This window comes from Loxodonta africana, chromosome 8, assembly GCF_030014295.1.
Source record: "Loxodonta africana isolate mLoxAfr1 chromosome 8, mLoxAfr1.hap2, whole genome shotgun sequence".
NCBI classification, from domain to species: Eukaryota; Metazoa; Chordata; class Mammalia; order Proboscidea; family Elephantidae; genus Loxodonta; species Loxodonta africana.
This window is the reverse complement of record NC_087349.1, coordinates 113049073-113068130: the sequence shown is the minus strand read 5'-3', so window position 1 is coordinate 113068130 and position 19058 is coordinate 113049073. Positions and strand designations below refer to the sequence as shown.

General features: G+C 37.8%; 1 protein-coding gene across 1 annotated transcript in view; it reads right to left on the bottom strand.

The window, feature by feature from the left end:
• The window catches only part of ZPBP (zona pellucida binding protein), a 202016-nt gene that overhangs the window by 164061 nt on the left and 18897 nt on the right, over window positions 1-19058 (bottom strand). The window contains exon 4 of the mRNA XM_003407109.4: window positions 4757-4906. Coding sequence (XP_003407157.1) covers window positions 4757-4906 — 150 coding nt within the window. The remainder of the gene's footprint in view (window positions 1-4756; window positions 4907-19058) is intronic.

Sequence of the window (19058 nt, the reverse complement as noted above, 5' to 3'; positions counted from 1 at the left end):
TCCGCTGCCAGTCCAAAGCCCAGCGTCAAGGTTCCCCAGCCAGGACACTGCACTCCCGGCTCCAAAAACAGTCGCTGCCTCCCGGTGACTTCTCCTCCTGTCAGCCACGTCACTGCACCGCCTGTGTGCACTGGCTGCGCTTCCCCCGAAGTCAGTTCAGGGGACTGGGGCTGCACCCCATGTTTGCACCGTCACAGGATGCCGTGCTCAGCCACCTTGCACCCAGTCCAAAGCCGGCACCAAGGTTCCCCGGCTGGGACGCCGCACTCCCGGCTCTGAAACCAGTCGCTGCCTCCTGGCGACTTCTCCTCCCGCCAGCAGCATCGCCGCGCCACCCGCACGGACCGGCTGGGCCCCCTCCCGAGGTCAGTTCAGGGGGTAGGGCTGCACCCCGTGTTTGCGCCGTCACAGGATGCCCGTGCTCAGCTCCCCTGCACCCAGTCCAAAGCCCGGCACCAAGGTTTCCTGACTGGGACGCTGGCTCCAGGCTCCGAAAACAGTCACTGCTTCCCCGTAGTTGTTCGTTCTCGGTCTCTGTCACTCAGGTCAACTCTTTAAATCTGTGTTTGTTGGTCAGGGTTCGTAGATTGTCATGTATGTGATCGATTCACTTGTTTTTCCGAGTCTTTGTTGCAAGAGGGATCCGAGGTAGCATCTACCTAGTCAGCCATCTTGGCCCCGCCTCTCGAGACTGGAACTCTCATCCACTACAGATGGATATGTAAAATGGTACAAACCACTGTAGAAAATGATATGGCATCTCCTTAAAAAGCTAGAAATAGAAATATCACATGATCCAGCAATCCCACTTCTAGGAATATATCCTAGAAAAATAAGAGCCATCACATGAACAGACATATGCACACCCATTTCACTGCCGCATTATTCACAATAGCTAAAAGATGGAAACAACCTAAGTGCCCATCAACAGATGAGTAGATAAAAAAAAATTACGGTACATACGCACAATGGAATACTATGCAATGATAAAGAACAGTGACAAATCCACAAAACATCTCACAACATGGATAATCTGCAGAGCATTATGCTGAGTGAAATGAATCAATAAATCACAGAAGGACAAATATCATATGAGTCCACTATTATAAAAACCCAAGAAAAGGTTTATACAAGGAAAAAAAAAATCTTTGATGGTTATGAAAGAAGGGAGCAGATAAGAAATCACTAACAAGATAGTAGACAAGTGTTAACTTTGATGAAGGGAATGACAGCCCACAATATGGGGAAAGTCAGTACAGCTTAATCAAGGCAAAGTCATAGAAGCTTCCTAGATAAATCCAAACACCTTGAGGAATCAAGTTGCCAGGGTTGAGGGCTGGGGACCATGGTCTTGAGGGACATCTAGGACAAATGGCATAACACAGTTCATAAAGAAAATCTTCTATATCCTACTTTGGTGAGTAGTGTCTGAGGTCTTAAAAGCTTGCAAGCAGCCATCTCAGATTTGTCTATTGGTTCCATCCTGTCTGGAGCAAAGGAGAATGAAGAAAATCAAAGACATAAGGAAAACATTAGCCTAAAGGACAAATGGACCACATAAACCACAGCCTCCACCAGCCTGACCCTAGAAGCCTGGCTACCACCATGGACCGCTCTGACAAGGATTACAATAGAGGCTCCCAGACACAGCAAGAGAAAAATGCAGAACAAAATTCAAATTCACAAGAAAAAAAAAAAAAAACAGACTTGCTGGTCTGACAGAGACTGGAGGAATCCCTGAGACAACCTTCTGAACTAGAACTAAAGCCATTCTCAGAGGCCACCTTCTAGTCAAACCATAGACAAACCCATAAAATAAACAATAACACCAGAGAGGATCATGCTCCTCAGAATCAATTATCTGAACTCCAAAGGCGACATTTGCCCAAAAGCAAAGATAAGAAAGTGGAAGGGATAGAAAATCAGAATGAAGGGAAATGGAGAACTTAGGATGGAAATGAAGAGTGCTGACACATTGTGTGGAATGAAACCAATGTTATCAGACACTTAATGTACAAAATATTGAATAGGAAACTAATTTGCTGTGTACATTTTCACCTAATGCACAATAAAAAATAAAATCCCTTAAAATCCAACAATAAACAATTGATTACAAAATATGCAGATCTGAACACAAACCTCACAAAAGAATATAGACAGATGGCAAGGAAGCAAATGAAAAGATGCTCAACATCATATGTCATTAAGGAATTGCAAATCAAAACAAAAATGAAATATCACTATACACCTATTAACCAAAAACTAAAAACCAAACCCACTGCTGTCGAGTGGATTCCGACTCATAGTGACCCTATGACACCCTTATTAGAATGGCTAAAACCCAAAACATTGACAACATTAAATATTACTGAGGATGTGGAGCAATGGGAATTCTCCTTCATTGCTGATCGGAATGCAAAATGGCATAGCCACCTGAGAAGACCGTTTGGCAATTGCTTACAAAACTAAACATTGGCTTACCACTTGATCCAGCAATTGGATTCCTAAGTTATTTACATAAATAAGGAGAAAACATATGTCCACATAAAAAAAACTGCACTCAAATGTTTATAGCAGCTTTATGCATAAACTGCCAAAATTGGAAGCAACCAAGATGTCCTTCCTTCAATAGGTGAATGAATAAACAAACTGGTACCTCCATACAAGTATTATTCAGCAAAAAAAAAAGGCACTAAATTGCACATGTGAGGAATGTTGAAATTGCAAATATTTAACACTAAATGTTTAATAATAAAGTATAATAATATAACAATAGTACATCAATATTATCAGTTGTTACAAATGAACCACAGGAACACAAGGTGTTAATAGAAGAAACAACGTGCAGGAGGAAGGTGATAATACGGGAACTCGATATACTCTCTGCACAACTTTTCTGTAAACCTAAACCTAATCTAAAAAATATGTATGACAGGGAACCATAGTTTCTGGGGACAAAGAAAAAAAAAAGGAGAAAAATAAAAAATCATATATTAAAATAAAGTTTGTTTTATATATGATGTAATTATAAATTATTTCATTTTTTTCTTATAAGCCAGGGAAATACCCTGCTCAGCACACAGAAGTCAAAAAGAAAAAAATACCACATGTGGATTATATAAAATTTTTAAATTACTTAGGGTAAAAAATCTCCATAAGCTAAACCAAAAATCAAAAACAATAGAATGTAACATATCTGACAAAAAATTAATATCCACACAGCTCTGTATCTACACATCTACATCTCTTACTAGACATAAAGACACGCACACAGCTTGTGTAAACAGCAAAATTCGAATAACCCACCAATAATAAAAAAGCATATTAAAACCATGAAATACCATAATTAACTCATCAGAATGACAAAAATTCAAAAGGCAACATTAAGAGAGTTTTGGGAACTGAGGTTCTCAAATACTATGGCAGGTGTGCAAATTGATACATTAGCTGTAGGGCAGATGAAAGAATCTATCAAAATAATACTGTGAATACTCTGTAGAAGATTTTGCCTTATAGAATTCATCTCACAGAAATGCCAGGAAATAATCTTACAGAATATATATAGTATGTGTGTGTGTTTAATGTTCAATACAGTACTATTTGGAACAGGAAATAATTGAAACAAACTAAATGGCCATCAACAGATGAACGGTCAAATAAAAACTGGAATACCATGTAGCCATTAAAAAGATTAAAGAGGTCCTCTGAATTATATGATTTGTTTTTAAGCACAAAAAGAGCAGGTCAGTGTTTATTAAAGGGTATTTTATCTTACTTGCATTTATATCACAGTGGTATATGGCAGGACATAAAGCATAAGAGTATTGACTCTAGGACCACAATTCCTGGGCTCAAATCTGGGTTCCCTCACATTCTAGCTGTGTGGCCTTGAGCAAGTCACTTAAACTCTCTGAACCTTAGTTTTCTTATCTATAAGAGACAAATAATAGCAGTACTTATTTCACAAGGTTGTTGTAAGGATTAAATAATTTGAAATAATTACAGCACTTAGAACAATGACAGGCATAAGTAAGCATGAGTATCTGTTTTGTTCTTGTTATAATTACATATAAAAACAACATTGCCTGGAACATAATATGTCCTTAGCTATCATTATACATTACTATCACTCATTTCAGGCACTTTTACATTTTTTTATTTATATGAATATGCTCTTATTAGAAATTTCTAAGTATGTTCGTTATAAGCTAGATATATGATATGAGATGGAGAAATCTAATGTAATAAAGATGAAATATGACTAATTCTAAAAGTTCCAACAAAGTATTATCCTAACAAAATACAATTTCTCATAAAAATCTATTTCATTTTATTTTGTGAATACACATATATATAGTGATTATATATATATATATATATATAGTGATAATGTTTTTGGGTGGCAAAAATTATCAGGAAACCACTCATAATTTGGCTATTTCTTTAGCAGTCCAGCTATGAGGACCACGGTGTATTAGTTTCCCAATGCTGGTGCAACAAATTACCACAAACATGATTCCTACAGCCCCTGCTTTCATGTCGACTCAACTCTGTGTACATGTCAACATTTCCCTGAGGAAAAAGATTCTGCACCACTCTGTGCCCTCACCACTAATACCTTACAGAGTCTTTATAAAAAACAGGCAGGCATTTTTATTATTATTAAAAGAGACTACAAATGACAGTCTCTTTAAAATAAGCCTTTTAAAAATATGTAAACATTTAAAAACACTAAGAAACTACGTGTACTTCTTACCATACACAAGATATTTTAGTTGAAGATTTTTAACAACTTCTTCCACAGTAGGCTTATACTCAAGGAAACATGTGTAAACTCCACTCATAGCCTCCTCGAAGTTCTGGAATACAAGGCTTCCTGTGGATGTTACTTGTATAGAGCTGTTTTCTATTAAAGGAATAAGATACAGTCCTTAGTTGATTAAATTACATGAGACTGAAAAAATTACCAAAATATAATATAATATAATCAGAGTAAAACCATCAAAATTTACCTATAGAGCCACTGAAAAAAGCTGAGACATACCTAGTCATTGGGTCTGGTGCTTGCTGACAGTGGGTGCTAAGATGACCTTCTTAGTGTCACTAACCAGAGTTGATCAATTGTATGGTTGCCTAAGGCGGTAACAGACTAATAATTACAAGTACATAATGTGCTCCTGGAAATGTGGAAACCCTGCTGGCGTAGTGGTTAAGTGCTATGGCTGCTAACCAAGAGGTTGGCAGTTCAAATCCGCCAGGTGCTCCTTGGAAACTCTATGGGGCAGTTCTACTCTGTCCTACAGGGTCACTATGAGTCGGAATCGACTCGACAGGAGTGGGTTTAGTTTTTGGTTTGGTAATGTGCTTCTAACCTGCTCCTTGATTTGGAAATGTGTATATTTTTATCATTTTTTATATGAGTCACATCTTCATTGAGCTTACAAACTACATATGAAACAGTGTACCCAGAAGAAAGGTTAACCAAATATAATCCGTAACAACTAGAGATTTCTCGTCAACACATATCATACTAAGCAATGGTTAGATTATAATCTCGAGGGCTGCAGAATAAAGAGATTAGATCAAGGGACTTGCCCAAGGTTATTCAGTCACTGAGCTGATCCCTTTCTACGTCCATATGCCTCATAAAGTAAGTATCATATTGGGAGAAAGCTATGCTGTGTGGTGGAAAATAAAATTGATTTAGAAGCATTAAAACTTGGATTTCACTTCTAGCTCTTTCTCTTACAAACTGTGTAACCTTGGGGAAATAAACTCTCTCACAGGATTGTTTTGTATTATAAATACAACAATCATTAAACTACTTGACAAAGCCATAAATCATTAACCAAATATAAGTTTCCATTTGGAAAATTTGTTACCACTGCCTTGCATTAGCAAAATTCTTATTAAAACTCTGTCAATAATTTAATATGCCATTCATTACATTTGAAAGTACTATCTCAATAAATAATTGTCTACCTTTTTTATACTTTAAGTAAATGATATATTGCTTACAAATTTCAAGTTGAAATTTTTTTCAAAGTAAGCCAAAACATGAGTGCTCTTAGTGATGAAATTTGCATTATCAATTTGTTCAATAAATATTTATTTACCTTCTACTACATTCAAAGCCCTTTTTAAGATACAGAAGGAGAAATGAATACATGGATATAGACACCATCAAAGAATTTACATAGAGCACTACACCTTGAGAATTCCAATTTATGAAGCTGAAAATGATACAAGTTTTGAATTAACTACTATTGTAATGCCTATCTCTTCATGAATAACTTTTGACAAATGATTACATGTTTATCATAACATGCTTTCTCTTTTCTAAAACAGACTATCAGATTTCAAGTATTTGCTATATTTTTCAGGAGAAACACTTCACAAGAATATGATAAAAGAAATAACATGTCATCAAAGAAGCTACACAATCATTAGTAATAATGTAAGACAAAATATTCTCAAACCAGTATCATCAATTAATAGGTATACATACACATATGTATATGTGTTTGAGTGTGTGTGTGTTGGAATGCCTACTATAATGCCAAATAGTATAAGACCTGGAAAAATTTAAGAATAATCTATAATAAAATGTCCTCTGGCTACTTGCTTATTTAAAAAAAAATAAAAAGTGTCATCTCAGTAGCACTGTAAGCACTGCAAAGATGCCCAGGGAACTCCATACCCATGCAAGAACCCATTCTATAATATCACTTAACGAATTGACTCTTAAGGAAATTTCATGATGCCGAGGGCTAGGTACCGTAAGAATTCATTCAACATCAGATAATAAATAATTGTTAAATTAAATTAGGTACTTATTTTTCTTTTTCAAGACCTTGGCTTGACTATCCAAAAATTCAGAGTTGGACTAGATCTCTATAAGCCCATGCATTCGAGCACTAAAAATATATGGCTAATATTTAAGCATAGCTTATTCCTTTAAAAAATTCATTCATAATCTGGTTTCAGCTCAAATATGGAAAATGAATATAAATGGAGATCTCTATAAGTCCATGCATTCGAGCACTAAAAATATATGGCTAATATTTAAGCATAGCTTATTCCTTTAAAAAATTCATTCATAATCTGGTTTCAGCTCAAATATGGAAAATGAATATAAATGTTGATCTTGCCATTAGAATAAGGAAAAACTAGAGAAACCACAAATTAACTTTTTTGAACCCATCAAAGAATTACAGTGGCAGAGCAACCAATAATAACCTTAGGAGGTGGGGCCAAGATGGCCGACTAGGTAGAAGCTACCTTGGATCCCTCTTGCAACAAAGACTCAGAAGAACAAGTGAATTGATCACATACATGACAATCTACGAACCCTGACAATCAAACACAGATCTGAAGAGTTGACCTGAGTGACAAAGACTGAGAACGAACAACCACGGGGAAGCAGCGACTGTTTTCGGAGCCTGGAGTGAGAGTCCCAGTCAGAAAACCTTGGCGCCGGGCTTTGGCCTGGGCGCAGGGGAGCTGAGCACGACATACTGTGACGGCGCAAACAAGGGACGCAGCCCTAGCCCCCAGAATTGACCTCAGGGGAAGCTCAGCCAGTGCATGCAGGCAGCGCAGCGATGAGGCTGACAGGAGGAGAAGTCACCGGGAGGCAGCAACTGGTTTTGGAGCCAGGAGTGTGGCGTCCCAGCCGGGGAACCTTGGCGCTGGGTTTTGGACTGGCAGCGGAGGAACTGACCACAGCTTCTGAGACAGCGCAAGCACGAGACGCAGGCCTGACCCTCGGGGGCAGTCTCTACCCAGGCAACGCACACAGGCGACGCGCCCCTCGGGAATCTCAGATAAAACAGTCATCCCAAGCAACATAAGTAACTTTGTCTATGTTCTAGCGTGCTACTCTCTCCTATTTATCTGAACCCTCCCCTCCCCTTCCCAGGCAGCTTCATTAACTTTGGAATTTCCTGAGCCAGAGAGTGAACTGCGCTGAGGTTTTTCTTTCTTTTTTTTTTTTTTTTGTCTTTTCCTAACCCATTTACCTGGTCTGAGAGAAGCAGCTACAAAAAACCCAGGGACCAAAAATCCTTCCCTAATTGGACTAAAAACACAGAACCAGCTCCAGCCAAGCATATGTGATCCACAGTCTTGGGCTTTCATCCCTACAGGAAACAAGGTGGCTATTATAATGCAAAGGCATTTCTGATCAGGATCTGACTGTGATTGTTTTAGCAGATTACTGGAAAGACAAGTTTCCCAGGTCTGATATCTCTGCATATTCAAGAGAGCCATCATTGACCCACAACAGGGAACTGAGGGCTGAAGCTTCCCCCAGACCACCTAGGCTCCTGCCTTAGGGGTCTAAGGAGGGTGACACCTACAAATCTGTGGAGGTACTTGCATTGGGGGCCTAAGGTACAGCTGCAGAGCCCACGAACCAAGGTGCTTTAGGAATAGAGTCACACCTACCTCACTGGCACTTGGGGGAAGCCTGTCAGCATCCTGCCCCTGCTGGAGTGTGAACCCCAGCTGCTACTAGAATCTGGTGCACACAACTATCACCATTACTTCTCTAGGTGGATAGGGACAGCCTGCATCACACACTTGGTGACACAAAATCAGATTCTACTCAAGAATAGTGAATGGACTCTTAGGCTTATATATCTGGTAACAGCCCAAGCCAGCTGGTAATAGGACATAAGTGAGTCAAGGGCTACAACAATCAAGACAGCGCAATCTAGTAGCCCGTCTACGTATATTGAAAGAAAACAAAACAAGATAAGACTCAGTGAGCAAATATAGAATAAATCACTACAGTATCTTAGCGATGGCTTGGAGACAGCAGTCAATATCAAACCACATAAAGAAGCAGACCATGACTGCTTCTACAACTCCCCAAATTAAAGATTCAAAATCTTTCCCAAATGAAGATACAATCCTGGAATTGCCAGATACAGAATATAAAAAACTAATTTACAGAATGCTTCAAGACATCGGGATGACCTCAGAAATGAAATAAGGCAAGCTACTTTTTTTACAGAAAAAGCCAAGGAACACACTGATAAAGCAGTTGAAGAACTCAAAAAGATTATTCAAGGACATAGTGGAAAAATTAATAATTTGCAAGAATCCATAGAGAGACAGCATTCAGAAATCCAAAAGATTAACAATAAAATTACAGAATTAGACAATGCAATAGGAAGTCAGAGGAGCAGACTCGAACAATTGGAATGCAGAGTGGGAGATCTGGAGGACCAGGGAATTGATACCAATATAGCTGAAAAAAAATCCGATAAAAGAATTTAAAAAAATGAAGAAACCCTAAGAATCATATGGGACTCTATCAAGAAGAATAACTTGCGTGTGATTGGAGTCCCAGTATAGGGAGGGATAACAGAAAACACAGAGAGAATAGTTGAAGATCTGCTGACAGAAAACTTCCCTGACATCATGAAAGATGAAAGGATATCTATCCAAGATGCTTATCGAACCCCATTTAAGACTGATCCAAAAAGAAAATCACCCAGACATATTATCATCAAACTTGCCAAAACCAAAGATAAAGAGAAAATTTTAAAAGCAGCCAGGGATAAAAGAAAGGTCTCCTACAAAGGAGAATCAATAAGTTCTCAGCAGAAACCATGCAGGCAAGAAGGCAAGGGGATGACATATATAGAGCACTAAAGAGAAAAACTGCCAGCCAAGGATCATATATCCAGCAAAACTCTCTCTGAAATATGAAGGCAAAATTAAAACATTTACAGGTAAACACAAGCTTAGAGAATTTGCAAAAACCAAACCAAAGCTACAAGAAATACTAAAGGAAATTGTTTGGTCAGAAAACCAATAATATCAGATACCAGCACAACACAAGGTCACAGAATAGAACATCCTGATATCAACTCAAATAGGGAAATCACAAAAACAAATTAAGATTAATTTAAAAAAAGAAAAAAACGCTCAAAACAGGGAATCATTGAAGTCAATATGTAAAAGATCACAATAATCAAAAAGAGGGACTAAATACAGGTGGCATAGAACTGCCATACGGAGAGGGATACAAGGCGATATAGGACAATACAAGTTAGGTTTTTACTTAGAAAAAATAGGGGTAAATAGTAAGGTAACCACGAAGAGGTATAACAACTCCATAACTCAAAATAAAAACCAAGAAAAACATAACGACTCAGCAAACATAAAGTCAAATACTATGAAAATGAGGAACACACAATTTACAAAGAAAAACGTCTCAGCACAAAAAAGTGGAAAAATGAAATTGTCAACAACACACATAAAAAGGCATCAAAATGACAGCACTAAACACATAAAAAAAAAAACATACTTATCTATAATTACGCTGAATGTAAATAGACTAAATGCACCAATAAAGAGACAGAGAGTCTCAGACTGGATAAAGAAACACGATCCGTCTATATGCTGCCTACAAGAGACACACCTTAGACTCAGAGATACAAACAAACTAAAACTCAAAGGATGGAAAAAAATACATCAAGCAAACAGTAGGCAAAAAAGAGCAGGAGTAGCAATATTAATTTCTGACAAAGTAGACTTTAAAGTTAAATCCACCACAAAGGATAAAGAAGGACACTACATAATGATTAAAGGGACAACTGACCAGGAAGATATAACCATATTAAATATTTATGCACCCAATGACAGGGCTGCAAGATACATAAAACAAACTTTAACAGAACTGAAAAGTGAGACAGACACCTCCACAATTATAGTAAAAGACTTCAACACACCACTTTCAGAGAAGGACAGGACATCCAGTAAGAAGCTCAATAGAGACACGGAAGACCTAATTGCTACAATCAACCAACTTGACCTCATTGACTTATACAGAACTCTCCACCCAACTGCTGCAAAGTATACTTTTTTTTCTAGCGCACATGGAACATTCTCTAGAATAGATAACATATTAGCTCATAAAACCAACCTTTGCAGAATCCAAAACATCAAAATATTACAAAGCATCTTCTCAGACCAGAATGCCATAAAAGTGGAAATCAATAACAGAAAAATTAGGGAAAAGAAATCAAATAGTTGGAAACTGAACAATACCCTCCTGAAAAAAGACTGGGTTATAGAAGACATTAAGGAGGGAATAAAGAAATTCATAGAATGGAACGAGAATGAAAACACTTCCTATCAAAACCTCTGGGACACAGCAAAAGCAGTGCTCAGAGGTCAATTTATATCGATAAATGCACACATACGAAAAGAAAGAGCCAAAATCAGAGAACTGTCCCTACAACTTGAACAAACAGAAAGTGAGCAACAAAAGAATCCATCAGGCACCAGAAGAAACCAAATAATAAAAGTTATAACCTTAACTCCGGGGAGAGACAGGTGGCTGCAGGTAGAAATGGGGCCCAAGCATATGCTTCAGTTACCATATAATCTGGTAGAAGATTCAGCCAAGTTTTCAATGAATTGCTAAAAGCCAAGTACAGGCAAGTGTGACCATGTCAAGCCTCCAGAGGCCACAGATAAAAGAAGTTTGTACCCTCTTGTAGAGTAGTGGTTAAGTGCTATGGCTGCTAACCAAAGGGTCAGCAGTTCGGATCCATCAGGCTCTCCTTGGAAACTCTATGGGGCAGTTCTACTCTGTCATATAGGGTCACTATGAATCGGAATTGACTCGACAGCACTGGGTTTGGTTTTTTTGGTATTGCCCTGGTGGCGCAGTGGTTAAGAGCTTAGCTGCTAACCAAAAAGTCGGCAATTGGAATCCTCTAGTCACTCCTTAGAAGCTCTACGGAGCAGTTCTACAGCGTCACTATGAATCAGAATCGACTTGATGGCAACAGGTTTGGTTTCTTGGATTATAGGCTTTTCTTGCACAAACACCACCAAGTGCCTTTCTCTCAGTGCTGGCTAGCTAAGGACCACAGCAAATGTGTGTGTGCCAAAACTCCACCCACATCCATTTTCCCTACCTCTTGTAATGAAAAAATATTTAATCTACAGGAAGAAAAAAGAAAACAAAAAAGTCTCCTTACGGCACTGGTGGAAACCAATGCAGCTGAGGAAGGAGATATAATAAAAAAAAACAAAAATAAAAATAAAAAAAGCCTTATCCCAGAGTAAGGGGCAGGAAGCAGGGATAGGTCCAGCACTTAAGCAGGAAAAGAGGGAGGAGCACTTGTGAAGGCTACCACCCCGAGATCCAGGTACACAGTGTATGCCAAAGACTGAGGTTTAATGAGAACATTAGCGAATGCCCCTTTCTCCCAACTGCCTAACGCTAATAAGAATCTAGTAAAAGTAACAGTGAAATAAAGCTGGAAGAACTGCAGGAAAGAGATTCTCTCTGGAAAGGAGACCAAAGGGAGAAACCTAGGCCACGAAAAAATTAGACACTGAAAAAAATAATTTCTGATAAACAAGCCTACACCTTAAAAACAAGATTTCAGTAAAAGTATCTGAAGCTTCAGTGCACTAACATAACCACAGCAACATCAGTATAAAACCCAGATAAACTCATGACTAGAGAACTAGAAGATTAGAGGAAAAAAGGGTTTTATGTCAAAGCATAAAAATCTCAATATCCATTGTCTTATTCAAGATGCCCAATTTTAACAATAAAAAGTTTACAAGGCATATGAAAAGGCAAGAATTGGCATGTTCTCAACACCAAGCAATGCACGAGATCAGTCCCCTATATGACATAGATGTTGGAAGTATCAAACAGTAAATTTAAAATAACTGTGACTAATAGGTTAAAGGCTGTAATGGAAATATAGACAACATACAAGACTGTATGGGTAATTTCGGTAGAGAAATTGAAACCCTAAGAATCAAGAGAAAATGCTAGAACTAAAAACAAAAGAAAAAAAAATACCACAGTAACACAGATGAAGAATGCCTTTAGTGGACTCTTAACAAGGAAACAATCAGTGAACTTAAGGATACGCTGAAATGAAATTAGGCAAATTGAAACACAAAGAGAAAAAAAGTGAGGGGGTAGAGGAGGCATCCAAAAGCTGTGGGACAATATGAAACAGTGTTACAGAAGTATTATTAGAATTCCAGAAGAAGAGAAACAGAATGGGACAGAAGAAATATTTGAAGACATACTGCTAAGAATTTCCAAAAATTAAAGACAGACACTAAACTATAGATCCAAGAAGTTCCCAGAATACCAAGCAAGATGAATACAAAAAAAAAAAAACTATGCATATTGTTTTCCAATGGCTGAAAATGAAGACAAAGAAAATCTGTAACGCAGCCAGAGTTAAAAACAGAAGCACTGCCTGCAAAGGGACATGGATAAGGACTCTGACAACTTCTTATTAGAAACTACACACATGAATACATAACTACACCTTTTAGAGAGTTGAAGGAAAAAAAAAAAACTGCGAACCCAGAATTCTACAACCAGCAAAAGAAAAAGATGAGCAAATACAAAGGAAATGAAAAAAGGAAATAAGGAAGAGAGAATCAGACATCAATGAAATTGAAAACAGAAATATAACAAAGAAAAATCAATAAAACCAAAACCTGGTCCTTTGAAAATACTGAAAAATTGTTAAACCTGTGCACAGAGAGGCAAAAAAAAGAAACAGAGAAGATACAACAAACAACAGAAATGACCAATGACACATCACCACAGATCCTAAATACATTAAAAAGATAATAAGGAAATACTATAAAATTTATAACTTTAATCCAATAAGTTGAAAAAAATTCAAGAAGTTGTATGAATTACCTGAAAGATACAAAAGACCAAAGTTCACATATAATGAGAAGGAAATTCTACTCCTACCACAGCTTTTATCTACAAATGCTGAAGCAAATTTCAAAGACATGGGACTTCAGAAAGATTATTTTTACAATTCCTCAGTTTCCCCACATATAAAATGAAGGAAATGGTATCTCAACTGCAAAGGGTTGTTGTGAAGATTAAATTATTAATATATTTAAATTTCTTAGAGCATATGATACAGTGTAAACATTATGTGTTTGCTATTATTCATATTTTTATAAAAGTCAACACCAAAAATACTAAGATATGCTCTATTGGAATACATATATATGCAGTAAATGCATCAAAGAAAATCAAGGAAATAATATTGCAAAAGTCTAGGATAATGTATAGTTGAGTAGGGTTTGTGGACAAAGGGACAGGGTTTTAAGACATTTTGAAAGGTACTGATAATGGTATATCCATCTTAATTTGTGTACTAGGTTCAAGGGTGTTTGTTGTACTGTTGTGCTTCATAACTTGTATATATCCAGATAAAAGCCAAACGCACCACAGTTGAGTCGATTTTGACTCACAGCAACCCTATAGGACGGAGTAGAACTGCCCCACAGAGTTTCCAAGGAGCGCCTGGTGGATTCAAGCTGCCGATCTTTTCATTAGCAGCCGTAGCACTTAACCACTAAGGCACCAGAGTTTCCATATATCATATATACAGGTATAAATAAGATGCTTCATAATAAAAATGGTACAGGACAGTAAAATATAATCTAATCTATGCTCTCATGTTTACAAAAAGGAAAATGGGGGGGGTTACAGGAGAAAGCTGAACTTAAATGTTTATATGTTCTTGTCTATGTTTACAAGAATGTTTTTAAGAAGTGGAAAAGTCCACACATCAAAAGTTAAATCATTTTTTACTAGTTAAGCTAAACTACTGTCTGGTTTTAAGGAGACTTCTGGGGATATTTCTGGTTTAGGGTTAAAGATTATCTCAGGGCAATAGTTTCAGGAGTTGATCCAGCCTCCATTGCCAGCTTAACTAATTAAAAAGTGCCTGCCGTGAGCATTACGCTCTTTTAAGAACTATCTATATGGTATCAAACTGATAACAGTAACTTGAGAGATTAGACAGAAGCCTTACAGGGCAGTGAGTTTATGTTAATGGAGGAGGAACAATTCAGAAAAGGAGGGTAAAAATGGTCGTACAACCCAAAATATGTAATCAATGTCACTGAACCGCACATGTCAACACTGTTGAATTGGTATATGTTTTGCTGTGTATATTCTTAACAACAACAACAAAATACATAAATATATTTTTAAAAATTTTTTTAAGTAAATTCATTAGAATGACATTGGGGTCGAATGAAAGATATAGGACTTACTATAATAAATGCATTAGCTTAGTAAATAAAAAATATTGGAATTGAGAGAGAGTCAGAGAGAGGGAGAGAAAGAAAAAGAGGGACAGAGAGAAAGGGCAACCAAATCTAAAGCTTGTCCTTGGATTTTACATATAACACATTTAAACAATCTGAATATATCTCTCCAAAGCAATGTACAAGTAATTATATAATTACATGATTTCATTGGCTCACTTTCAGGGAAAGAAAATGTATTTGGAAAATTCATAAAATGACAAATAAAGTACACTGTAGTTTAATCTAAAAAGCCCAAAAAAGCTTCTCTGTCTTTCACACTTTAAGGAGATTACCTAACATTTTATAGTACTTTCTGAAATAACAGTGAGCCATAAAATATGCATATAGTGAATTATGATGCAATACTGCACTGGAAAATAAAATTATGATGTCAGAATATTCTTAGAAATACATTTTCTAAATAGAAAAACTATTATATTAATGTGATTTCTCCATATCTGGAAATAACTATATATGTGAACATCTATTTTTCATTATGAAAGTGAGTAACATCAAATATTTCTCTTAGTTCAAGGATTCAAAATTAAACCACATCTGTGTGTGTGTGTGTATTGTTGTTGTTGTTAGGTGCCAGCCATCGAGTGGGTTCCAACTCATAGCGACCCTATAGGACAGAGTAGAAATGCCTCATAGGGTTTCCAAGGAGCGCCTGGTAGATTCGACCTGCTAACCCTTTGGTTAGCAGCTGAGCTCTTAACCACTATTTCACCAGGGGTGCTAAATATAAAAAACCATTATATTAATGTGATTTATCTAGATCTGGAAATAACTATATCTGTGAAATCTATATATGTGTGTGTGTATATATATACCCTATTGGAATACACATACATGCAGTAATGCATCAAGAAATACACACACAAACACACACCTGGATATATGTTGTTGTTGTTAGGTGCTGTCGAGTCGGTTCCGACTCATAGCGACCCTATGCACAACAGAACGAAACACTGCCCAGTCCTGCACCATCCTTACAATCGCTGTTATGCTTGAGCTCATTGTTGCAGCCAGTGTGTCAATCCACCTTGTTGAGGGTCTTCCTCTTTTCCGCTGACCCTGTAGTCTGCCAAGCATGATGTCTTTCTCCAGAGACTGATCCCTCCTGACAACATGTTCAAGTTATGTAAGACCCAGTCTCGCCATCCTTGCCTCTAAAGAGCATTCTGCCAGCACTTCTTCCAAGACAGATTTGTTCGTTCTTTTGGCAGTCCATGGTATATTCAATATTCTTCACCAACACCACAATTCAAAGGAGTCAACTCTTCTTTGGTCTTATTCATTGTCCAGCCTTCACATGCATATGATGTGATTGAAAATACGATGGCCTGGGTCAGGCGCACCTTAGTCTTCAGGGTGACATCTTTGCTCTTCAACACTTTGAAGAGGTCCTTTGCAGCAGATTTGCCCAATGCAATGCGTCTTTTGATTTCTTGACTGCTACTTCCATGGCTGTTGATGGTGGATCCAAGTAAAATGAAATCCCTGACAACTTCAATCTTTTCTCCATTTATCACGATGTTGCTCATTGGTCCAGTTGTGAGGATTTTTTTTTTCTTTATGTTGAGGTGTAATCCATACTAAAGGATATGGTCTTTGATCTTCATTAGTAAGTGCTTCAAGTCCTCTTCACTTTCAGCAAGCAAGGTTGTGTCATCTGCATAATACAGGTTCTTAATGAGTCTTCCTCCAATTCTGATGCCCCGTTCTTCTTCATATAGTCCAGTTTCTCAGATTATTTGTTCAGCATACAGATTAAATAGGTATGGTGAAAGAACACAACCCTGATGCACACCTTTCCTGACTTCAAACCAATCAGTATCCCCTTGTTCTATATGAACAACTGCCTCTTGATCTATATAAAGGTTCCTCACTGGCACAATTAAGTGTTCTGGAATTCCCCCATTCTTTGCAGTGTTATCCATAGTTTGTTATGATCCACACAGTCGAATGCCTTTGCATAGTCAATAAAACACAGGTAAACATCCTTCTGGTATTCTCTGCTTTCAGCCAGGATCCACCTGACATCAGCAATGATATCCCTGGTTCCATGTCTTCTTCTGAAACCAGCCTGAATTTCTGGCAGTTCCCTGTCGATATACTGCTACAGCCATTTTTGAACGATCTTCAGCAAAATTTTGCTTGCGTGTGGTATTAATGATATTGTTCTATAATTTCCACATTCCATTGGATCACCTTTCTTGGGAATAGGCATACATATGGATCTCTTCCAGTCAGTTGGCCAGGAAGCTGTCTTCCATATTTCTTGGCAGAGACGAGTGCACACCTCCAGCGCTGCATCTGTTTGTTGAAACATCTCATTTGATATTCCATCAATACCCGGATCCTTGTTTTTCGCCAATGCCTTCAGAGCAGCTTGGACTTCTTCCTTCAGTACCATTGGTTCCTGATCATATGCCACCTCCTGAAATGGTTGAACATTGACTAATTCTTTTTGGTATAATGACTCTGTGTATTCCTTCCATCTTCTTTTGATGCTTCCTGCATTGTTTAATATTTTCCCCATGGAATCCTTCACTATTGCAACTCGAGCCTTGAATTTTTTCTTCAGTTCTTTCAGTTTGAGAAACAAAGGCAGAGCGTGTTCTTCCCTTTTGGTTTTCCACCTGAAGCTCTTTGCATATGTCATTATAATACTTTACTTTGTCTTCTCAAGAGGCCCTTTGAAATTTTCTGTTCAGTTCTTTTACCTCATCAATTCCTCCTTTCGCATTAGCTGCTTAGCGCTCAAGAGCAAGTTTCAGAGTCTCGTCTGACATCCATCTTGGTCTTTTCTTTCTTTCCTTCCTGTCTTTTCAGTGACCTCTTGCTTTATTCATGGATGATGTCATTCCACAACTTGTCTGGTCTTCAGTCACTAGTGTTCAATGTGTCAAATCTATTCTTGAAATGGTCTCTACATTCAAGTGGGATATACTCAAGGTCATATTTTGGCTCTTGTGGACTTGCTTTGATTTTCTTCAGTTTCAGCTTGAACTTGCATAGCAGCAATTGATGGTCTGTTCTACAGTCGGTCCCTGGCCTTGTTCTGACTGATGATATTGAGCTTTTCCATCGTCTCTTTCCATAGAGGTAGTCAATTTGATTTCTGTGTGTTCCATCTGGCGAGGTCCATGTGTATAAAAAACTATGTGTATAGTCTCCGTTTATGTTGGTGAAAGAAGGTATTTGCAATGAAGAAGTCCTTGGTCTTGCAAAATTCCATCATTCGATCTCCAGCATTGTTTCTATCACCAAGGCCATATTTTCCAACTACTGATCCTTCTTTGTTTCCAACTTTCCCATTCCAATCGCCAGTAATTATCAATCCATCTTGACTGCGTGTTCAATCAATTTCAGACTGCAGCAGCTGATAAAAATCTTCTATTTCTTCATCTTTGGCCCTAGCGGTTGCTGCGTAAATTTGAATAATAGTCGTATTAACTGGTCTTCCTTGTAGGGGTATGGATATTATCCTATCACTGACAGCATCGTACTTCAGGATAGATCTTGAAACGTTCTTTTTGACGATGAATGCAACACCGTTCCTCTTCAAGCTGTCATTCCCAGCATCGTAGACTATATGATTGTCCGATTCAAAATGGCCAATGCCAGTCCATTTCAGCCCACTAATGCCTAGGATATCAATGTTTATGTGCTCCATTTCATTTTTGACAGTTTCCAATTTTCCTAGATTCACACTTTGTACATTCCAGGTTCCGATTATTAATGGATGTTTGCAGCTGTTTCTTCTCATTTTGAGTTATGCCACATCAGCAAATGAAGGTCCTGAAGGCTTTACTCCACCCACATCATTAAGGTCGACTCTACTTTGAGGAAGCAGCTCTTCCCCAGTCATATTTTGAGTGCCTTCCAACCTGGGGGGTTCATCTTCCAGCACTATATCA